The sequence below is a fragment of the Sparus aurata genome, chromosome 10 (genome assembly GCF_900880675.1).
Source record: "Sparus aurata chromosome 10, fSpaAur1.1, whole genome shotgun sequence".
Classification (NCBI taxonomy): Eukaryota; Metazoa; Chordata; class Actinopteri; order Spariformes; family Sparidae; genus Sparus; species Sparus aurata.
In genome coordinates this window covers 14,108,988-14,133,205 of record NC_044196.1, presented here as the reverse complement: position 1 = coordinate 14,133,205, position 24,218 = coordinate 14,108,988, and the positions used below count along the sequence as shown (strand labels likewise).

The 24,218-nt window shown below is 42.8% G+C and overlaps 1 protein-coding gene across 10 annotated transcripts in view; it reads left to right on the top strand.

Annotated features, from left to right (window-relative positions):
* Window positions 1-24,218, top strand: part of LOC115589916 (phosphatidylinositol-binding clathrin assembly protein) — an 89,074-nt gene that overhangs the window by 53,873 nt on the left and 10,983 nt on the right. For 5 of the 10 annotated variants that reach the window (XM_030431081.1, XM_030431080.1, XM_030431075.1 and 2 more), the window contains 9 exons: window positions 988-1,073; window positions 1,179-1,302; window positions 5,255-5,388; window positions 7,053-7,153; window positions 9,404-9,514; window positions 18,533-18,676; window positions 19,074-19,104; window positions 19,551-19,698; window positions 21,578-21,601. In XM_030431081.1, coding sequence (XP_030286941.1) covers window positions 988-1,073; window positions 1,179-1,302; window positions 5,255-5,388; window positions 7,053-7,153; window positions 9,404-9,514; window positions 18,533-18,676; window positions 19,074-19,104; window positions 19,551-19,698; window positions 21,578-21,601 — 903 coding nt within the window. The remainder of the gene's footprint in view (window positions 1-987; window positions 1,074-1,178; window positions 1,303-5,254; window positions 5,389-7,052; window positions 7,154-9,403; window positions 9,515-18,532; window positions 18,677-19,073; window positions 19,105-19,550; window positions 19,699-21,577; window positions 21,602-24,218) is intronic. The other 5 variants (XM_030431079.1, XM_030431074.1, XM_030431078.1 and 2 more) reach the window with 3 other exon arrangements.

Genomic DNA, 24,218 nt, shown 5'->3' with positions numbered 1-24,218 from the left:
TGTAGAGAACCTCGGATTATACTCTTAATAATGCAGCTGTCCGTCTCGCCTCGGCCCTCTTGTTTCACTTTGTTTTCGAGCATTAATGAGGCACCTCACCAGCGCCGAAAACAATCAGAGCTGAACTAGAAATTGCGGCTGAGTTGTGTTTTCTGTGGTAGCGTAGCAACAATCCCCAAGTAACCTGCTCGCTAAGAACAGTCGAGCTCAAATTTAACACAGCTGCTATATAATACCTTTGAAGAAAGAGCAATTTAAAGGAGCACTACGTAGCTTTGGGGAAGAAGAGAAGAAATCGTATTTATTCAGTTATGGAAAAGATAAATATGATTTCTGAGGTTATTATCGCAGTAATACTGAAAATACAACATTTCTGAGTTTGAATTCTTCTCCAAAACTAAGCGGTGCCCCTTGAAAGACTCTTGGCTTCACAAAGTAATTAAAGGAAAGGTAAGAAAGATTAGAGTTTAATCTCCATCCCCACGAGGAATGCGCTGGTTAAACTCCTGACAAGTCGGAGTTCGTCCCCGAGCTCATTGTGCGGGCATGACAAGGACCTCGTGGTGCGAGGGACACCGCGAGATAAGGAAGACAAAGAGACGAAACACTGCGAAAGGGGGGAAAATATAAAAGCGTAGACACAGAAATCATCGCCCTCTGCTCATGTGAAGTCAGGAGCAGAAGTGGCGCGACCTCTCCTCCGCTCTCCACCTTTTTCCCTTCGCTCTTTGTTCTGCAGCCTCCTCCTTTGTTCGCTCTCTCTCCTTTGAGTCTCCTGCTAACAGTGTGAGAGCTTGCTGCATGTTGCCATGGCTATTCTTGGAGCCTGATGCACTCTGTTACCTTCCTGTGAGACCAACTAACTCTGGGTGCTGTTTGTGTGTGCTGCTGGATGTGTGGGCGGGCCTTTTTATGTTCATATGGGCACATCAGAAAGTGAGAAAACATTTTTTTATTTTTTTTTTCAAAACGCTAAATTTCTTTCAGGCCCCCAGCAGCCTCCTGGAGGCTCTGGAGCAGCACCTGGCCTCTCTGGAGGGCAAGAAGATCAAGGAACTGAATGCAGACACCAGGTGGACATCTTCATTTCCTGCCTATTATCAGGTTTTCCTGGAAATGTACGACCACGCTCAGCTGAAGGTCCGAGAATAAGAAACATTTTAAATTGTGTCTTTCAGAGCGTCCACCCTGTCCAGCGCCGTCTCGTCTCTCTCCTCCACCGGCATGTCCTTCAGCCGCATGGACGAGAAGGAGAAGCAGCAGGCCCTGGAGGAGGAGCAGGCCAGACTGCAGGCTCTCAAGGTAACGGATTTTGTGCTTTAATACCAGCTCACCTCTGAATCCGAGGGTCAGACCGAGTGCTGTGGCAGCAGAAATGCCAGCAGCAGTTAGCAGCAGTCTGATAGTTACTGCTGTCGCCCCCCTTCCTCCCCTCTCACTCGGATTCAAGCTGCTCTTAGTTGCCACAAAAGTCCTACAAGTAGCGGGATTTATGAGCAGTGCCTTTTTGATTCAGGCCCCAGCTGTTATTAACATGTGATCTGTTCTTTTTCCTCCACTGAGAGAAAAACTGCTGACCCAGTTCTTCTTCGGAAGCCCTTTTGTTCAACTTGCAGAATTTTTTTCTTTTTTTTTTACATGGTGTAACTCAGACTGGCTGACATGCAGACGGAGGCCTTGGACAGAACTCCTCCACATGTGGTTTGGGCGATTTACCCAAAAGCAGCATTCGTTTTAGCAGATATTTTAGATTTAGTCTTTAGACAAAAGACATTTCTAGCTCAGTCAAACAGCTTTCTGTCATTGTCATACAACGTCGGATGTCTCTCCAGGTTAGTTGTGTTCTTCCTATCTAAATTGTAGCCATTTTGGAGGTATTGTAACAAGGGTACAGCGAGATATTATATTGTGGAAATATTACATATCATATCTTTAAACCCTCTCGTGAGGAAAAGGTGAGAAGGAGTCGTAGATCATCTGCACTAAAGAGTCACATCACAGGAAGTGCGACTGCAGCCATTGCTCTAGATTTACAAGCAGCCGAGCCACAATGAACTCCGAATGTGCGCCAGCGACATAACACTTGAGCGCTGACAAACAAATTACATATATATGTAAAGTGCTCCCCTCTTGCTGTGCGGCAGGAATCAGGCTGCTGATAGATTGCCGAGCAGCTTCGCCGTTTGGTGAGTTCTGAACTCCAGCTGAGGATAAAGGCCGAGAGTCTCAGTGGCGAGCCGAGCAATAGAAAAGTCAAGTGTAAAATGTGTTGACATTTCTTGCTCCAGCCCTGGGAGTCCTGCCTTACAGCAAACTGTAATTGAGTAAGAGCACTGAAGCTACAAAACGATACACACAGCGGCTCAGAGTATATGTGTGTGAGCGTGCGCGTGTGTGAGCGAGCACACGTTTGCCTACACGCTGGCAGAGGAGATGCAGTACGCGTCCGCTGCGAGCTTTGTCGATCTGTGCGTATATATGAAGCATGTGTATAACCTGGCAGATTACAGGCGCTGCTGCATGTGCTGCCTGTGTGTGTCGGCGTGTTTGATTGCGCGCGCGGTTGATTGGATTTTTAGCACGCTGTTTACTTTGTGCCCTTGGCTGCCCTGTTCCTGCCAAGGTCCACTGATTACCTTTGGGTTTAGTTAGAAGGGAGAGCGGAGATAAAGCGAGCGAGAGCGTGAGAGAGTAAGAAACCGAGCGAGGGAGCCGGGGTGAGCAGGGGTCGTCCGAGTACTCCGGTCCAGCTGTCTGGCGTCCATATGGACTCAACACACACATACAAAAACACTTACACACTCAGCTACTGTCCAGCTGGGGCCTTCGCCCAAACAATAACAGCAAGTTCCCATTTGTTCCTCGCAACGCCGTCAGAATACGAATGAAGAGGAGTCGGCCCGGCTGCGGCTGGTACAGCACGAGAGTCTGTTTATTAATCTGCTCAAAGTCCAAATTCCTTTGAAGGTGGTAAATGAATGTCCATGTGTAAATAAAATGGGACTGTGAGCGGCGGCTCCGTCTGAGGAAATCCTAGCTAAGAATCTATACCTCTGTCTGTACTTTAAATTGCTTTCCATGTCCATATTCCGATTCCAAAAAAGAAAACCGTTGTTGTTTCCCAGTACATGTTCCCACATGATAAGACACAAATTGATCCCCGTGGAGATATTAGGTCATTGCAGCAGCAGCTGAAGTAATAAGATCCAGCGGGAAATATAAGCAGATGGAGTATAAGCAGTAAAACAGCCAGAATGATAAAATCAATCAGTAAAGCGATAAAATTTAATGTAGTCACTTGTGGGTTTAGGCGAGAAACGGTGCAGGCAGGTTGAGTTTGTTGTACAAAATGCTCCGAGAAGCGCTGTGGATGCATTTTGTTTAGGTTACCACTCGCCGTTATTTCACATAAAGTGAAAATGTGTTGTCACACAGCAGCAGGAGGGTTTCACAGTCAGATTAGCAGCATGCGTCAAACTGACCCTGGAGCAAAATCTTCAAATTCATGCAAGACATGAAAGTCTGGAGGAGTGAGGGAGATTATTTTTTTTTTTTTTTTTTAAAGAAACCTGCAAATGTGTCGGAGCACCTTCAAAGAAGTGGGATCAGCAGGTGGAATAACTTCTGGTGGATGTGCTGTGTTGTGGATTTTACTGCGTGAGAGAAGTCTGAGGCGTGTTTGGTTAAACAAAGTTTTTACTTTATCGTGTCATTAAGAAGTAAATGTGGATAATGACACCGTCTGAGTCTAGTTTGTCAGATCGGAGTTTGATCCATTAATTCCGGAAACATTTGCAATGTCTAGAAGTTCAAGTTAGCCGGGCGGTACATCGGAAGTTAGCCAGAAGTCTCTTGTGGTCACGCTCTGTGGGACCCACAGCACAGAGGATCCGGTTATTTTCATACCGGGGAAGTCGAGCTCTTTGTGGCTTCAAGCCCCACTGAGCAGCTTTCATAGAAATAAACAAGGCACCATCTTTAACACTGTGTCAGGATATCTCGATACGTCCATGGGTGCAAGTCCTTCTGTGAGAGAAATCACTCTGATTGGCTGTTCAGCCAAGCGAATCGGAGCATGTGAAGAGAAACTGCAGAAGAAAGGAAAAGACCCTGGAGCCTGTCGCTGTAGGACGGCATTATTTGACACGTTAAGTGCGGTTTCTCCTCATTTTTTGCCTCGACTTCTTGCCATTTAATATATATTCTCGATTACAAATGGCTGTATTAGCAAGAGTGGTGTGAACAAGTGAGGCAAATGCTGATTTATCTTAAAAACGGTTTGCATATCCGCAGTCCTGAGTCTTCTGGTTTCTACTCGGTGATGAGGAGTTATTTCCTCTCACTCAGACGCAGAACGAACAAGCTAGTTTGTCATCTGCTTAGTTCTTGCGGTGCGTTCAAGTGCTGTATTTTGGTCCAGACAGCGGCGATGTTAGGTGACGTGACAGTAGTTGTTTGATGCCGGCTTGCTGTCTCTGAGCTCTTAAATGAAAGTGTTTTTAAGGCTCCGTCTCACCAGGCGTCTCATTTGTTGACTTCGGGAAGAAAATCCAAACCGATTGTTGGTTTGCTCTCGACTTAATTTCACTTTGCTGATGTTTGTATATCTGTCTGCGTTTCAGCCGCACCTGAGTCTCAGCAGGACGGAGTCAGACGCTGTTCGAGAGGTTATTAGCATCACAACAAAACAGCGCTGGAGAGTTTTTGGTTTTTTTGAGTCTCTCAAGAGCAATATAATTAGCTTTAAAGCACTTTAAACTAATCGTCTGTCATTATATTGTGTATGCTGAATCCCACACCACCAGGCAACTTTTGGCAGGCAAAACCAAGCAATAAACTGACTTTGGAAAATGCAGTTGGATGCAGGCCTGGTTTATAGTCCTTAATCGAAAGCCAGTAACTATCTGAGTATCACCAAAGTGCACAGATTTTAAACTTCTGCCTTTGTGTTTTTTACTTATAATGACTCGACATTTGGCACCATCGTGATGAGATGCTTGACAGGGATCTCCAAAAGAGGACAGAAGGGCTCCTAACACAAGAAGTTTGGGTGTTAGCTCAGTGAGAGGATATTTATACATATTTGTCTTTGTGCACACCTTAAAGCGTGTACAGTCATTTTCCAGGGATTTGAGTTGACTGGAAACAAACTGCTTATTCATTTCCAGCGGGAAATGACTGTTTAACCATCGTCTTCCTGATCACGTTGTGGTGTTTTACATGCTTTGTGTGTGTGTGTGTGTGTGTCTTGCAGGACCAGCGCCTGAAGGAGATCAGCATGCAGACTCCGCCCTCTGCCTCCCCCAGCAGCCAGTCGATAGGCAGCGCCAACAACAACCACATCACACACACCCCGGAGTTGTTCACCTCCACGCTGTCCGCCAACAGGTGGGCACACGCAAACACACCAGTCAGCACAAACATTCCACTCGAGTCGACACACAGTTCGATGTTTGGACGAGATATTGATTAATGAGCACAGATATTTTGTGATACCTGAGAACTTCAGAAATGAAACAGGCTAACTGGTTTATCTGTCAACAGTGCAGCCATATTTATTTATATAGTTCATCAACCAGCCTTTGTCATCATGCCATGAATAACTGAGATATGCTCTCTCGCTTGCTCTGTGAATATTTAGAGATTTGCAGCTCATGAACAGCTCGCCCTGGTTGTTCCTTCTTCTCTGTTCTCTTCTACACTCCCAGAAATACTAAAAACTGAATCCTGATTTTTATTTTTTTTTAAATGCTGAAAATTATGCTGTTTTTTGTTTTGCAGATGCATTTATGATGAAAGATTAATCGTCTTGTAACTGCGGTGACGCATGCATTGCATTTCTTTTGACTGATTCCACCACAAAAGCCACAGAGCGTTTACTTGCATTTAACATGAATTGGCAGCATTGGGAAAGCTGTGAAAAAGTGTAAGAGGTGTTAACATTAAGACAAGCAATTATCAGTATTATCATAACACCAATTCGCAGTCATTCTGGACTATTTCTTGGCGCTGAGCAGTTGCTAGTCAACCAGCAGGGGTGTTACTGCGCCTCGCCAAGAGAGTGTTTGGTACATAACCCGTAATATATTTGCACGTTGCCGGATTTACACATTGATTATCAAATATGGGATTGGATATCATGAAATCCTTCAGGATTATGCATTTTAAAAGGGGCAATATGTAATATTTACAACATCAGTGAGGTAATAATACAAACTCATAAATATCAATTTTTTCCGTAAGTTAATAAACGAGCTGTTCTCAGAGGAAAATAAGGTCCCAGAACACAGTTTGAAGCTAGAATGGTGGCAGGGTCCGCCACCCAAACAAAGAAAAGACGTGTGTTGTCCTTTAAGGTTTGTTTCTTCAAGTTATTCAGTCATGAGAGTTTATTTCTGTAGGCATGAAGATCCTTCTCTTCTGATTAAAGTTTCCCCAAAACGACGGAGTGCTCCTTTAAATATGTCGACGATAAAACACAATAAAGTGGCGATGCTTATTTCCAGCGTGGTGAAGATAACAGCTCTTGAAGTAGAATCGTCTTAATCAGCAGCCCATCGCCTTTTAGATTTACTTTACACAAAGTCAGTTTGCACTTTAAACCACCGCAGGCTGTTTTTTTTTCTCCAACAAAACAAATGTTTGTGTAACGTCCCCCGGCTGATTCCAGCTCTAATAGAGTCAGACTATTTATTCTTGATAATCTGCACAGAATTTATCCTCGACATGTGCACACTGTTGCACACTGTGAATTTACCGCTCCAAACTGTTTTATTGCACAGTGGAAGTTTTTACAGCTGCTCAGAGAGCGAGGATTAATCTTTATCTGTGACAACGAACATTTTTACCGGCGACTTTTAGCTATTTATGTGCCATTTATTAATTATTAAGAATCTATCTCATCTGTCTTTTTATGCCTCTCTTATTTACCCTTTCTTCTCTTTCTCTCCCACGTTTTTTTCCTTTCCTCTCGCTCTCACTTCTGATCTCTTTCCTCTCTCATTATCTCTCTTTCCTCCCGTCTCCCTCTTCTCCACTCTTTCGCTCCTCAGTGTGCCCAATCTGAACAGTGACCTGTTTGATCTTCAGCCGGCCTTCATCCCCGCTGTGCAGAGCACTCCTTCGATCTCCACCGCCAACAGTGCCTGGGGAGGTACGCCACCTCCACACCTGCATTCACACGTATCTGAAAGCAACAGCAGGGACGCGCACACACAAATTCACGCCTGAGCAGAATGTCTTCCCTCTGGCCGGTCATTTATATGTCTGCCCATCCATCTGTCGAGCCATTCATTTGTCTTTTCATGTAAAACCATCCACCTGCCATCATTCCCCTCCTCTTCTTCAAAACCTAATGTTGCATGACCCAGCCGGTGTGTAGAGACACAGCTTTCATAGTAAACACTCGTAGTATTCTCTAATAATAATCCCGTAGCCATGTGTTCACGCTCGGTGATAAAGCAGTCGGAGGAACCGTCAGCCGAGATTCAACGCAGCGTTTCCTCGGGTTTCCTGAGCCGAGCGACGACACGTTCACAAATTAGCTTTCGCTCCCCCTCGTCTATTTCTGGAGAAAAGTTTGACATTTCCAGCTCAAAATCGGCCCGACTCGAAATAAAAAAAGAAAGTAGCACAAAGACGCGTCTGGAAGCACAGTTAGTGCCGAGTATTACAGGCTTTATGACGGAGGATTAAACTGAAGCCTTTTATAAAGAGTTTGGCCAGACTTCAGAGCCAGAGCTACTTCTTAGCTCAGATATCAGCCCCTCGCGCTATCAGTGGCTCTGACACAGGAGATGAGATAACTTCCCCCTGTGCTCTTCTCTAAAATAACACAATGACGCAAACACTGACGAAGCCTTCAGTCAGGCTGTAGATGTAGAGTGTGACGTTTTGGTAAATGTGCTTTTATTAGTAGAGTTAGATGAGACGATTGATAGGAAACTCGTATATCTGTTGAATGTGAAGTTACAGCTAGCAGCCGGTTAGCCTAGCTTAGCACAAAGACTGGGAAGGGGGGGAAACAGCTAGCCTCGCTCTGTCTGAATTCACCTACCAACATCTCTAATGCTCAACAATTAACATGTTTATGTCTTTGTTTATTTGATCAGAACAAAAGCTGACATGGAACACAATCATTTTCAGCAGTACCAGAATATTTTTGGCAATTGGAAGGGAATCCAGTCAGTAACTGTGCCTTGATGCAAATGGTTTGGTACACAACCCCCAGTATGATTGCAAATTGTTTGTTTCCATATGAATTTAACAAATAACATGATTTTTTGTGAGCTTTAGTGGTGCTGAAGGTGGATTTTGCTACGTTTGGACCGAGCCATTGCTAGCTGTTTCTCCTTGTTTCCAGCCGTTATGATAAGCATACTATATTAGGTTAATGAAAATTGTTATCATATCGTGTATATTTGCAGATCTACGGTATTGTTATGAGCAGAATCATCATATGTCAGTGTCGTTGCTGTCCTGTGAGAACGCCTTCCTGTTTCCAGCCGACACATTTTCCAGCTACTCCAGGAGGGTTTTTAAAAAAGGTTATTTATCTCAAGAAGCAGGAAATGGGTTTTCTCAAACCCTAAAGGAACACTTTATTCGGCAGTTTATCAGAAAAAAATGTAATTCAGTCTCACCAAAATTGGAGATGTATGGTTTTCACTGGACAGGAAGGAAAGAAAACTAGTAACTGAAGCTGTCAGACAGGTTCAATATTTACCATGTAGTGGAGTATAAAGCACAGTACTTTAGTAATTGTACTGAGTTACATTCCACCACTGTTCAGGGTGAGGTGCTAGTTGGGTAGGTCACGTTAGAAATGAGTAATTATAACAGACAGCCTCCGTTAGTATCGTCCATGTTTAATCTCCATCATCGTTTTAAATCACCGTTATGTTTCCTGAAAGGTTGGTTTAACCAGTCACGTCATGTTTATTAATAGACGTTGTATTGTGCCGTCTCTCTTGTGGATTTTGTCGCGTATTCTTCTTCTCGTGGACTTGACAATGACGACCGCTCTCTGAGGCTTCAAGCCCTAATCCCCAACAGGGATGTGGATGAAGACGAAAAAACAAAAGGTGCGTCGGTGGATTTCCTCGTGCACGGGCTTAACTCTCTTCTGAAAGCGGCCTGACATTCCCGACAGCCTCGACAGAAAAAACCCAAGTTACAAAGCAACAATGGCAGTACGCTGGAGACTGTAATGTCCATGTTCCTCATCTTACGGGATTAGTTAAGCGAGAGGTGGTGGAATCCTTACTAGAGCGTTTCCATCCAGGCTGAATCACAATCTGATGTATATATCTACAGTTCTTGTGAGATGAAGCTAGTCCAGCAGTGCAGTTTAAACATCCACACAGGGTTTTTTTAATCGCTCATATTCAACTGCATCCCTCAGGAATGGAGAGCCAGCCTCTGCAGCAGACCGCTCCAGCCATGACAGTAGATTTCGATGCTGTGTTTGGGAATAAGGCCACGCCCAGTAACAACGGCCCACAACCTGCAGCCGGTAAAGCTCGCTCCGTCTGACTGTCCAGACGGAGCCAGACTAAAAAAACTGAAAACCTTTTGGCTTTGCTGGCAGCGCAAGCGTAGCATTTAACTAACCCTCTGACTGGTTCCAGCAACTTGTGGTTGTTCCTGCCGCTGGGTGGGTGTCTGCAGCTTTTTTAGCATCGCCTGTTGTTTGACTTCTCACAATAAAGACTCTTAACACTGTAAAAAACAGTAAATCTAACTCTTCAAGCTCAACAACCCAGAGTCTTGGGGGATCAGTTAACTTTTGGTCCAGCTGGATGTTTATACTAAATCCCCTGACAACCTTTCAAATCACGAGTATTTATCTGTAACTGTAGAAAATCTGGACCAAGTAAGCAAAACATATGTTAGTAATTCAGTATTTACTCATAGTTTAAAGGTGCAATATGTAAGAATTGACAACATGTCAAATTCAAAACAAACAGGGAGCAACATATCGCTAACTACTGCTTACCGTAGCTACCGTTAGCTCATTAGCCGAGCAGTTAGTTGTCTAGACCGGGAGAACCGGGGGAGTGTTGATGTTTGGGGCAGGTTAGCTGGCTAGCATGCTAACTGTAGTTTATACTGTATCTTCAAAACAGTACATAGATGTCATAATACCAATTACACCAAGACTTTCCAGTTGCTACCAGCTCCCAGTCAAGACTGCTACCTGCACTGCTAACTGAGCTAATTGGCTAACAGCAGCTACTTTTGGCAGCAGTTAGTGGTTATTCTATTCTTACATATTGCACACATATTTACACTAGCAAGAAAAGAACACAGAAAACATCCTGAAAGTGTGTCTGAGACAGATGTCATTTTTTTTTCATGTTTCTATCACTAATTGTGAGAAGCTGTTTGGGAGAATTGGTCTTCAGGGCTTTAAATGATTATTCGTTTCTTTTCAGTGTGGTTTTTATTACATGATGAGCCAAAATTTAACTGATCCCAGTCCTGGTTTTTCCCTCAATGACTCGTCTCTTCTTTCAGGGTTCCTACACAGGTTTTCTACAGATACGAGCAATTAAACTAATCTTTACCAGATTATGTTGATGATTCTTCCACTGTTTCACCGAAGTCAATGTAAACTTTCCCAAAAACAAGTTGTTTCTTTTTAGTATCATTTATACTTGTTAAACTGCAGTTGACAGTTTAAAGCTTCATGTTCCTCTGAACACAAACTTTCAGTCCTGCTGTGTGTTTAGCTTTGAGCTCTATTAGCCAAAACAACACCGCAGGACTTTGCTGCCCACCATCTAATAGTTAACAGCTAACTAGCTCTCCTCCTTCATCGACATCAACACAGATTTGTTGTTCCCAGTGTTGGAAAAAATAGGTTGCGTCACTTGTTGATAGTGCGTTCACGGCGTCCTTTCCATTGTAGTCAGCACCGAGTTTGGTTAATCATTAGCTTAGTGATATTTATGCAAAAAGACCTTTGATCCCGGAGCCTTGTTAGTTTTGAGTCCTGAGACTAAACTACACAAAATAACTTTTAAAATCCAATTATTAAGTCTATATACTGTATTGTAGATCTGCTCTCATTGAATTACCTCTACAGGGATACTTGTCATTATTATCAGTCATACAATGATTCTGGGGTAAAGCAATAGGAAAGATTTTTTGGTTTCCATCATTTTATCACCAACAAAACCTTAAAGTCTAACAATAAAATAACATCTAGAAGTCTTGAATGGAGCAGATGATGTGTAGGAACCCTCCTTTAAACCACTTCGGCTTCTCTTGTTGTGATTTGCCGCCTGTTGTGGTAACCGCTTCAGACTGATGGCTCTTAAGTGTTGCAGGTCTGGGACTTTGGCTGCGAGCCCTCTTATTAGCTTACTTTTTCTTTTAACCTCTCAGCAACTGACACAATCAATCTGAGTGCTTCTCAACCCTTTCGGGTCCCGAGGTGCCCCTGCGAAGCATATAATTTTAAGGCACGGTGAGTTATCGACATCTCCAGAGAAGGCACGGCAGATAAGAAGCGACTCCCTGCAGAGGTCATCTGAAGACTGTTTTCATCATAAAGGCGCACAGACGTTCGGAGAGAGGTGGAGGTTTAAACTCCGAGGAAGGGTTTTTATCAGCTCTAAGGAGAAGTCTTAGATTTATTCCTTTTGAATTAATGCTACTAACAATTATTGGTTCAGTTGCCGAAGCTCCTCTTTTGTCCACAAAACTATTCAAAGCACATCAGTGAGCCGTGCTGTTGCCCTGGGTGACATATTCCTTCATCATGATGAACGTGGGCACTGTGGGTTTTATTTTTGAGATTCACTCCCACACACACCTTCCACACTGTTGTGAATACTCACCAGCACACGAATTATGTATCAATGCTCCGCTGAAAATAGTTCCCAACAGATTCACTATTAACTACTGTTTGAGTAAAGTTTCAGTCAGTTGTGCAGCATGTTTATGAATAAATTCAACCTCATGTTGTTTATGCCTCTGAAACTTTTATCCCTCATTATTATTTTTGCGTCGTGTCCTGATGTGATGTGTTTGTGGTTTGCATTTTGTCCGCTTACTACTTACTTACCAGCCGCTCTCCAGGTCAGGATAAACTGGTCCACGGAAATTGGTGGTCTTCTTTTTATGTGCATGATTCCATTAAAGCTAGTGGTGTATATCAAACTGGATCTCTAACATCTTGAAATACACCTCGAAGCAATCGGGCAGATTTCACAGGTGAAACTCTCGTGGTCCTGTCTTGTTTTCAGGATTTGATGGACCCAGTATTATTTTTTTTAGTCTTTGTTCAAGAAGCAAGAGGACCACAAATTCATCTTCACTGCTCGAGGCGTTTTTCTCGCGTGTCTCGTATTGTGAATTTTCGCAACAAATAGAATAAGTAAAGTATCGGACACAGTGTGCAACATTTATTCTTGATGACAGATTTGAAAAAAAGGCCTCAACTTGAGTGGTGAGCTGTTTTCAGGAAATGATCTAGCCTTTGAAGAAATGTTATGTCACATATTGCATAAACTGGGACTGTCGCAAAGTATTGAGCGCCGTGCTAATGGATTCTTGGGCACTGACACAAGATTTATCCTTCAGATTTCAGTGGAACTCTTTTTAAAAAATGACTTCACTGTATCCCAGATCCAAGACCTGGTCTATAACATGTCAGAAGATGTTGAAAAACATCAAAGTGTCGCCAGAAGCCCAAGATGACGTCCTCGGATGACTTAGAGGAGTAAAGAAAAAGGAAACAGTCATTTTACAGAAGCTGACCCCGTTTGATATCTGATAACCAATCAATGAACTGTTGCGGTTCTTCCAGATTTACCTGTTCTCCTGTATGAACATAATTGTAGATATAAGACTTCATCAATGCTTATACATGGTGCCCATCAGTCAGCATTACGGGAAATTTGCAAGAATAAACCAGCCAGCTGTTTCTCAGCGTGTTGTTCAAACTCGTTTGTGTGACTTGATCGGAACGGTATCATCACGCGGAGCTCGATCACTAATCGTACGTCTGGAGAAAAAAAGTCTATTTTGAGATCCTCCGAGGTGTTTCTCGCATGAATTCTTTATTATTGACATCATTAGAAGGAATTAGCTGGATCTGTGCAGCTGTGGCGTTGCTTCATCAAAAATTTGACGGATAAAGCTGTTTAGGTTTGTCTCTCTGTTCAAGGAGTGCAGATTCTGTTTTCGGGGGGGGGGGGCTGCTGATTCCTGGCTCGCTCTAATCTTGTTTAACCCCGTCGATCTCCTCAGAAGTAACAGTTGGAGGCTTGTGGCTCCATTGTGCCGCCTGGTTCTGGCTTTACTTCCTTCTATTAATAGCGCCTGTGTGGAAGCTGCCACTACAACTAGCAATACACCATCTGGGCAACTGGCAGCGTCTCACTACAATCCCTCTGTGTGTGTGTATGTGTGTCTACTGTACGTCTGTGTTTCTGTACGTGTGTGTCCACGCGTTGTCTACGAGTCTCCGTGCGTCCACATGTGTCCTCAGATTTGTCCGTGTTTGTAACTGTGTGTGTCTGTTTCGCGCGTCGTCTGTCGTGTCGCTCCGTCCCATCTGTCCGCTTCTGCTCGTCTGTTTTGTTTGTTGTTGTTCACACCGTTCCCACCCTCCTCCTCCTCCTCCTGGTCCTCCTGCTCCTCCTCCTCCTCCCTCCATTTATTTAATCTCTCCCTCTGTATTTGCCTCATCGTCTCCCCAACACACTTCACAAGGCAAGAATCGCCCAGGCAACTCCTTTCCATCTGCTCTCCTCCTCTTTAAAATTCATAGTCCTTTCTCCTTCCTCTCTCTCCTGCAGTCTGCATTCTTCTATCTGATCTTATTGTCCTATATTGACTGATATCTTACTGTGTTTGTGCTTTCATGTACAGAGATTTGGAGTTGTAGTTGCTCCTTTTCTTATATCAAAGTAAATCAGATTGCTAAATTTATTTATGCCATTTTGAGCAGATAATTCTAGCATACCGTCTTACCTGTTTTATGGATTTTTTATGGATTTCCCAGTTTCATTATTTTAATGGGTCATGCTGGTCAACCTTCTTCTTTGTTATATAAAAGCAAAACTCAGAAAGGGTCACAGAGTTTATCAGAGAACTAATCATGCTTTAATACTACCATATTAACTCCTCTGTCAGCCAGGCACGCTGTTAGGCAAATGTTCTAATAAGTACCTGAGTCACCTGTACGTCAAAGGACTGACAGGAAACTTACATTAATCATAACGTTGAGAACAATGTGATAAATGTAACGCTCATTTATCATCTCTTCTGTGCGTAACAAGTGTTGAAAGGTTTGTGTTTGAATTAAAACACAGTACATTTTTCCATATTTTAATACCAGGACTTGGTCGCGCTGCACTGCAATACAAGAACATCGCCGACTCCTAATTTCATGACCTCAACATTGACACAGCTGAGATCTATTAGCTTTAGATTGAGTCTGTTAGCCGGTATGATATATATGTAGCCATCAAGTTCAATCTCAAGACCCCTTTTTACATAAAAGTTAGATGAGAAACATTATAAAGTCAGCTGGAGATCCCAAAAGCCTCCTCTTGTGGCTGCTTTTCACCCAACTCATGTGGCTAACGTTAGCTTAAACAATAGAGTTTTCTGCTTAAACGTAGCATTATGAAGTTGAATGTTGATCGAAAACTTCAGTGTTTAAAGCTGTTTCCTATAAACCTTGATATATACAGTTAGCGGTCACCCAGGAAATAGCAGATCCATTTCTATCATAGCCTAAATGATTGAATAAACTCAAGTTTTGTCCATTGTTGTTATTTGCGACTCTATTTGCGAACGTTAAAGCTAGAAGCTAGAGGGGAAAAGCTTTAAATAAGCTAGCTAGCTACAGGTCAAACAGTCAGTAATCACCAGCTGAAAAGGACAAACATGCTTCTGTCTACAATTGTATGATTTAATTCAGCTAAACACCCAAATTACCAAGAATTTTCAGCTGTAAACCTGCAAGTGTTGTCATTGTAAATAACACGTGGACTGAACGCAAATAATCATGAAAGATGTTTCTTGGTCACCAAACTAAAGGGCTTTAACTCTTTGGACAGCCGTTAGCTTGAATACCAAGCTAGCTAAACCAGAAAAGGGAATCCCTGCTTTTGTTTACCTCCAGGAGGAGTTGTTTCATAAAGTCTTGGAAGAGTTTTAATCAGTAATTCTGCCCGCATTAACACTGTTAACTTCATATGTAGGGTTGATTGACAGTGAGGTCAGTTTCAGCAGCAACTGAAGAGTTAAAATCCCTCACTGTTGCAGCCTGTGACGTCACTGAGAACACTCTTCTTCCTTGATAGATTTCCCATCTCAACTCTGCTGCTTCTCGCTCACAGGTGCCAAATATTGTGCAGCAGCTGAAGCTCTTTCAGTAAAAGAAAAGATCCCATCATATCTGAAAACTGTGTAGGACACTTACGCCTGAATGACAAGCAGCCATTATGTCAACCAATAGATGAAGCCATCAGCGTTGCCATGTCTGAAAAGGGCTTTAGATAATCCAACCTATTCACATATCTGACACATTTAGTAGTAAGTAGCAGATTTCTCCCGCCTAGTTTTTTAGGAATTAAAACCCTTGACATGGATTTACTTCCTCCGCTCCCTTTGATCTTAAACTCTATTGACTGTCAAATCCTCTGCTGAAACACCTAAGCTAACACTGATAGCATTATCCACCCCGTTCAATACGTCGCTCCTCCTCCGCCTCCGCCTCCCAATTCCCTCCTCCCCTGTTCTCGTCTTCCTCTCTCAGCCTTGTGGTGTGTGTGATTTAGTGAGAGGCCTCGTGTCCTTCTTTCTTCCTCCTTTTTAATCTCAACGGCTCTTCTGTTGCTCACTGTGGTTCAATTTAATTAATCGGGCTTTAAACTGACACGGTGGTTTAAGAAACAAAAAAAAATCACCCACGTCGCCGAAGCGTTTCATCACGCCGACAACAATAATTGAAACGCCGACAACGGGAAAGAATTAAAGAGAATGCGGTTAAAACTAGGTTTTCTGTCTTGAGCTTTAACTTTCTTCTTCTCTTTATTTCTACTTCGTTCAGTCTCCATATGCTTCTCCTCCTCCCTCTCTTTTTTTCCTCTCATCTGCTAAGCTAGCAGGAAAAGTGTTTTCTGAATCTCTTGTGTCAGCACCGCTGTCAGACCTACACACTGCTTCCTAACTAAATATTATTCCTCCCTCTTTTTTTCCCACCATCAGCTGCCTCACTTTCTCCTCCCCCTCCTGTGTATTGCAGGAGCGCCGTACCTTTACAGCAGTCGTCTTGAATTCACATCTTGTTTTCTATCATTTCCGTGCACCGATCTTCATTCCTTTTTGCGCTACCTGTCACAAGATATTGATTTTTTTAACCCTGAAAGATTGTTCGATGAAAGCAGGAAATGATAATGCAAGGAGCTGAGAATCAGACTTTTTGCATCCATTTTTGCTTTTGTGGTCCCTTATTCTGCTCGTCTTTTCATTCCACCCACATGTAAACACCATCACACTTCCACCACAGCAGCACTGAGCCATTAGCTGAATGAGTGCTGACATGGGAAGTTGTTAACATGAGCTCTTAGACACATAGACGCGCACCAACACAGGAAATTACTCTGTCATCTGCGCCTACCGGCCATGGACAAACCCCGATCAGCTTTCACCCTCGTAGACAAACACACACACACACACATGTTTAAAAAACTAATCACTGTTGGTGTCAGAGTGTATACATGACGGCAACGCACAGATAAATCAATCATCTGGAACAAGTGCTGCGAGCTACTGAGTCAGGGATTATAGGCTCGCTGCTGATAGAATGAGGCTGCTGCATGACGGTTTGAAAAAAAAAAAAAATGGAGTCTGCGTCGAGTATATCTGCTTTAAACAGGAATCTCTGTACGTGTAGGTGAAGGCTGGAAAAAAGAGGGCAGGAGGAATTCAATTAGCAGAAAAATCTAGCATTGAGATTGAGGTTCACATTAAGGATGTACAGCTCAGCAGTATTCTCAGATCAAAACCCGACGAGCGCTGCTTCATTAAAGCGGTCGAATCGTGAACGGACATTTTTGAATAGTTTGGAATATTAGGCTGAAAGCCGAGTCGGCACTCATTAGATTCAGGATTAAATGCTTTCTCACAGATACTTTGAAATCAGTTACTTCTGTTCTTTAACTTTCTTCACCTCCAGCGTGATTTTCCCTCATTGTTTGTTTATTCAGATTTTTGTGGCTACAGTCCAATTAGCTCACTTACTGCTCTTAGTGGTGCTACGCCTGTCAAGATAGATTACATTGCAGTTTTAGATTAAGCAGATTTAGCTACTAGTTGAAACTCTTTCATATTTTTTTTAACAATGGTCCCTTGCTTTCAATCAGAAAGTGCACAGAAGCACACTTGTCATTAATGGTTGGCAACTTTTGACTTTCCCTGTTTAGATGACAACCTCTAGCTAGCAAGCTTCTTAAGTTAACAATGGCTTCATGAGTAGGTTGAAAAGCCCCTTTGCTTGTCTACAAAAGTAAAGACACCTAGGATGAGGTCAAACCAGTCTGTTTGGTAAACACAACTCCATTTTGGGTAACATTTCTTGGGAAAGCTTGGAGTCTCAGCATGCTAAGACAGTGCTAGTATTATCTAAAACTCCAGGACCAACTTTCACACAAAGTACAGTGGATGTGTGAGTTGTGAATAGGTTTTCGGAACCCCACAAAATAATATTGTTAGCTAGTCAAATGCTCCTGGGAACTACCGCTTAGTCACTGTTGCTACACCTGTCAAGCTAGCTGTTTTTGTATAGATAATGACTCTAGCGTTACCGCTCAAATCTCACTGTAATTTTTGAAACACGGTACACAAAAGCAGCCCTCTCATTTCTAGTTGCGAATTATTGATTTACCCAGCTAAAGTGGCAACATGTAGCTTACTAGCTTTGTGTGTGGTAAACACAACTTCATTTATGTTACAATATTAGGGAAGCTGAAAGTCGAGACTTGTTAAGATGATGCTAATGTTACCCTAAAATCTGATATCGTATTATCCACAATAAGGAAGTACTGCACAGTGGATTTGCTACTTGGGAACAGGGCTTTTTAAATTTGATGTCTGTCCCTGCAGAATAATGTAGTTAGATGATAGCTTTAACTTCTGTAGCTAGTTGGCTAGTTAGCTTGTTAGCTAGTTGGCGTTCAGCTAGCTTATATAAAAGCAGCAAACAGTTAAACGCATTCCTTCCACACAGTTTTACTGTTTTTGGCTTTTGGAAAGGCAAAAGGTGATCACAGGGCTCTCTTCAGGAAAGGTGTTTACTGACTGTTTGTGTTATTTGTATTAATGCACCCCTCAGCTCATATTTAATCTGCATGTACTTCATCGCTTTTCTCTCTTTTTGTGTGTCTGTGCGGTGTACTAACCCTCTACATGTTCATTTTCTGTCTGGATGAAGTTGTCAGCAGCCTTTTTGCCTTTTTTTTTTTTTTTAACCACTTTGTTTACATGTATGACTTTATATCACCCGCAGGTTTCGACGCTCTAGGTGACCTGTTGAAGCCTACAATTCCCACGCACACCGCACCACCTCCTCCACCTCCTCAGATGGCCATCCATCCCGGAGGAAAGCTGCTAGCCAACGACCTCGACTCCTCTCTGGCCAACCTCGTGGGCAGTGAGTGTCCAAATATGCGGCCGAGTGTGCCAACGAAAGTGGAAAACAAACACTTCACTAGATTTCGTACTTTACTTAACTGGTTTAACACTTGAAATGCCTCAAATGTTTGCATATCTCTTTTCATTTCGCTTGATTGCATTCATGTGGCATCGTTAACAATTAACCACCCAGACCATCAATGATATTATGTAATTGGGTAGAAGCCTGTTTAATGTTATACTCTCATTCATGAAGAATTTAGATTTACACTGTCAGGAGATTATTAAGAGAACAAAGGTGAAGTCAAATCGGAGAGAAAAACGGCATCAGAGGCTGAATCAGCCGCTTCCTTGTCTTTTAATTTACTGCCTTTCAACTGCGATCACTCACTTCCTCTGTTTGTATCCCTCCCCAGATCTGCAGTTCGGTGGGACCCCAGCCAAGAAGTAAGTGTCTTGAGATGTTGTGATACCTTTTCTTAAGATGTGCTCACAGTGTAGTCTGTGGCAAAGCGAATACACCTCCCCGTTTGTACGTTATCTCCGCTGCTGCCCGTCAGCCAACATATAACTTTAAAAAAAATCCTATTTATTATGGAGAATTCAGTTGCTTTTACCGCTCGGGGTTTGTGACATAGTGCCTCCGTAAAGCGTTAAAGCAAGATTCACATTCATATTTCTGCCGCACTTGCAATATAGTTGGTCTTTAAAATTCATGATGCGCCTCACAGGGATCATAAAAACAAAATAAAAGATGGTAAAAGGAGAAGAATCCACAAGTAAAAAAGAGAAAACGTTACTGCAGTTTTCTTTCTTACAACACATGTTTTTTGAGATATTGACCTGAAAAAGATAGAAAGAGCCTGACGGTGTTTGTTGTTTTCGGTCATCTGTTCGTCCATCTTCAGGCCAGAGATGCACTGGAGCCAGCCCGGAGAGAAGAAGCTGACCGGAGGCCAGAACTGGCAGAATAAGACCATGTCGACCACACAGTGGGGCCCGGCGCCGATGGCCCCACAGCCCATGCCTGTACAACATGTGGTGAGGAGGCAGAAACACACATACAGGGGCAGAATGTCGCCCATGTGGTGATTGTGCAACTCAATTATTTACCCTGAAAGGATCCAGTAGGGTGCCTGAGACTCCTGCAAAAGAATGATCCTGTTTTTTTACAACTCGGATCTTGTTTTGGTAGTAAAGGTCATCAAGAACTAACCAGGCTGATTGCTGAAATCTGGTAAAAGCAACAGTTTTACCAGGCAGGTCGAGAAACACGAGCAGTCAGACGATCGAACAGGTTTTAAATAGATTCACAAATTAATCAAACTTATTTTGGAGGGAAAATGGTGGCAAGCTGTCCAATTATAGTTATCAACAAAATAGAAAAATTGCCCCGAGGATGCGTACACTAAAGAAGTTTCTAGCTTCAGGGTTTGTTTCCAGAAGAATTTCTTAGCTAGAGGAAACTAAAACCTCCCTGAATCAAAAAACTAATTATAGAAAGAGTCATGATTGACCCTGTCTTAATTACTTCCCTCCAAATAAACTGGAACAGATATTTTGGATAAACTATTAGCTTGTCTACAATCTGTCTGATTGTCTGATGCTCATGTTTCTTGTCTATCTAACGTACAGATGTTTTGTTGCTGATGGTCAAAACTACTAAAACAAGAGAAAATAAACTGTAAATGACCAGAATTATTCTCTAATGAGGATCTTAAAGTGTCTGTCAGTGCTGGAAATCTGACCACCAGACGTTGGAGTGATCCGCTAACTCAGATATGTTTCCCAAAATGTCGAACTACTCCTTTAACGGTGAAAAAGTCAGGTTAGCGCTCCGTTAGATTTTAAATATTTAGTCTGGATGTTGAAAATCTGATTTATCCTCGCAGACACTTTGCTAATGAATCTAAATCAGAATGCTGAACGTCTGCGTGCATGTGAGTGTTGTACTTTCTTGTATATAGATGAAAGTATTGGTTTGTGTATTCGTGTGTGTGTTGACTTGGTGCAGTATAAAGCTGCCTGTGCATGCTCTGTGTTTTTGTGTTGTTGTGTGTGTGTGTGTGTGTGTGTGTGTGTGTGTGTGTGTGTGTGTGTGTGTGTGTGTGTGTGTGTGTGTGTGTGTGTGTGTGTGTGTGTGTGTGTGTGTGTGTGTGTGTGTGTGTGTGCGTGCTGATCTTGGCAGCTCCCGATTGTCCTCCTGATCTCCGGACAGCAATTTCTGGCTGACGAGGACAAAACTGTCACTAACCCTCCGCTTCCTCTCTTTCTCCCTCTTCCCCCCCAAAAATCTCTTGTCTTTTCTTTTTTTATTCTTTTTTCTGCCCCGGCTCTCCTGTTGGTCCTCTTCCCCTCTTCACCCCTGCTGTCATTCCATCTCATCTCTCACTTCCTGTCCCACTCGTCCTCTTCGTGCATGTTTTCTTTTTCCTTCTGTGATTTTTTTTATATTTTTTGCACCGTCATCCACTCGTCTTCCTTCCCCTCTCCGCTCTCGTTTTGTTTTATCGCGTCTCTTGTTTTGCGTTGTCATCTGCTCGTCCTGTTTTTCGCTCTGCGTTGCCTTTGACATCTGCTCGTCCGCATTTTGACCCCTCATTCTTGTTTTTTTCCATTTGCTTGTTTCTGCTTGACGTTAATCTCTGCCTCGATTCTTTATTCTGATTCACCTTGTTTCTCCTTCCCTTCTCACCCTCCTACCTGTATGTTGTCTTCATATTTCTTTACCTTCTCTTGGTCTCTACCTTTTCTTTTGCCCCCCTCTTTCATCATCTCCTCATTCTCTTCCATTCACCCTCTACTTTCTCTGTCATCTTTGCCTCTTTCTTTCTATCTCCCCTTCCCTCTCTCTCTCTCCTTCTCTCTGTCTTCTTCCTCTCCGTCTCTTGTCTCTTTTCCTCGTTGCGTCCTGATGCAGAATGGAATGTTCTATACTAGTTATGTAAGTACTTATCCCTGTTTAGTAAAACAAGTCTCACCCAAGCTGCTCAATGAACTTCTGTAATGTGCTTCCAGCCTTCCCTCTCACTGTCTTTCTCTTACTCTCTTCCTCTGTCACTTCTTTCTTTCTTTCTTGGAGACACTTGTTTTCTGCAAATAACCTCCTCACCTCTGTGCCATGCTCTGTACGAGTAACATTAACCGTCTGATTGCGAGAAGTCAAGAAACACGGTGCAACTTTTCTCCTTCGTTTCTACTAGAGACACTTTCTAAAACTACAAATCTGTAGCTTTTTCTTTACAAATTATATCATTTAGAGTTCTCAGGATAAAATACAAGACCCACAATCAGTAACAACAAAGCAAAAGTCGACCGAGACGACAAAAGAAACACACATCTACTCCAAGCTCAACTCAACCTCAGCATTTCATATCTGATCAACTGGATTAAAATATGTTTAATGTAAATAATTCTACATCATATAACTCAGTTACCATTCCTCTTCATCGAGCAAGTCTGGTAAACAAACCCAAAATTGATTGATCTTAATTACAAGTATTGTCTGTTGGATAATTAATTGATTAATCAATTAGTTACAAACGATTTTGACGATCGATTAATCGCTAAAATCAGTGCTTCCCAAATCTCTGCAAGGGGCAGAATCAGTGGCCATCGACAGGGACGTCATGGTGCGTTCAAGTGCATCCGTTAAACTTCGATAATCTACACTTGAATGTCCGGAGGTCGATCAAACAGGAACCTTTGTTGTTTTTTTTCGTCTTATTTGTCTTGGTTGAGATTCGCGAGATCTGTTGTTACTTTCTTGTTCTTTCGCTGCAACACTTTTAATACTCAGATGCCGAAATCAAAACTATGTCCCTTTATTTTCTACAAAGGAGGCAGATGTTAAAAATCTTCTATTCTAACCTTTTAAGAACATTTCTGCCTGAGTCACGTCAGATAGATTTTCATCAGCGATGGTGGCAGCAGCTCCCACGATCCCACGCTGCTCATGTTGTTTGTTTTGATTGATCGAGCAGAAATTACATAGATTTCGTTTTGAGGAAATTACCAAGCCTTTTTAACAAAATGACTACATTTTAAAGGCAAACATCTGTGTTTGAGTCCCACAGACATTTTGCGAAGGTCAAAAAAGTCTTGAGAGACCAGCACATTGTTGGGTTTGGTTTTTTTTAATATATGGGTTTTGAAAACAATATGAAAAATGTAGAACCTCACCAGCTTTGTCCAATAAAACCATGTGCCGACGGACTAAATGGGACAAAAGGATCTGTTGGCATTCTTCAGGCTCCGTGTCGAACCCAAACAAACTAACACTAAACCATCTAATTTTGGAGACGTGTTATTGACTCTTGGTGACAAAAGGCAGAAAGAAACAGAAACAGAAATTGCCTCTGGGGATTAATTCAGTAGCATAATAAAAAAAGAGAAGTATTGGTTCTCTCAGCAGAAACAAACCAAAATGTCTTTTCCCTCCTATACGGTTCAAGAGAAAAGTCCCTGTATTGTGTTGGTCAGCAGTGAACTGGATCCTGCCTTCAACGTACATTTAGCAAGAAAAGCAAATGTACAGGAGAATGCTTCGGGAACAAATAAAGCTTAGAGAGGGAAATATTAACAGAGCTGCTCGTTATTCTCCCCGAGAAAGAGTCGAGTCGTGTCCCCGACAGCAGACATGACCTCCGGAAGACTTGAGTCATGTGGCAGTGATATATAAGACATCACAGGTAGCAGAGCAGCAAATAAGTAGGCCGCCATGCATCATGCATGAGAAGTGAAACTCCCACATCTGAGATTCCACCAGAAGGGCAAGGCAGCGACGGTTCTGCGCTCGCTTGATACTTGAAATGCCAGCAAACGACTGAAAACTTATTTAACCTTCGCTTAAACCGTGCAGGTCATTTCCAGGTCGGTCTGGAAAGCGTAGAAAAGAGAGAGTCGCCTTTTAGGAGACGGCAAAGTGAATACTCACAGAGGGAGACAGACAAAAAAAGAGGGATTGAAACAACAGGCGGCCGACAGATACAAACAAATGAATGTAAAGCGTGAAGGCCGACAGCTGGGCTGACAGACAGATGGGCGTAGATGCTGATGGAGAAGGTGTAGCGGTGCGTGAACAGCGTCTCACCTGCTCTGTTGTTCGCTCACACATCTTCTTGTCATGCTTGAAAGAAATAAAGCGACAAACGCAGACGAACCGGTCCGACTCCGAGACAGATGGCTTGTAACCACAGCCTGCTTCATGTGCAGATGACGGCAGAATCAGTTAAATATTTCATGATATAATAATGGCTTCAAATCCTTGAGCCACTAGTGTATTACTAATTGAGCAATGAACGTATCTGACGGATGAATCAAGTCTTTTGGCTTCAATTGGACTCTTTCTTCGCTCTGTGGCTGCGGGCCAACTCTGCTGCTGCTGCTGCTGGAAGAGATCAGATTGATCAACGGTTATGATCAACTTTCACAGGTCTGCTCCGCGGAGGCATGAATTAAAAGCCCGATAAATCACATTGATTAACTCCTGAGATAAGTTCACCGGATCACCTGACCCGACCAGAAACCCTCCTGCTTCAGTCTCTTGGTGGAGAAAATTA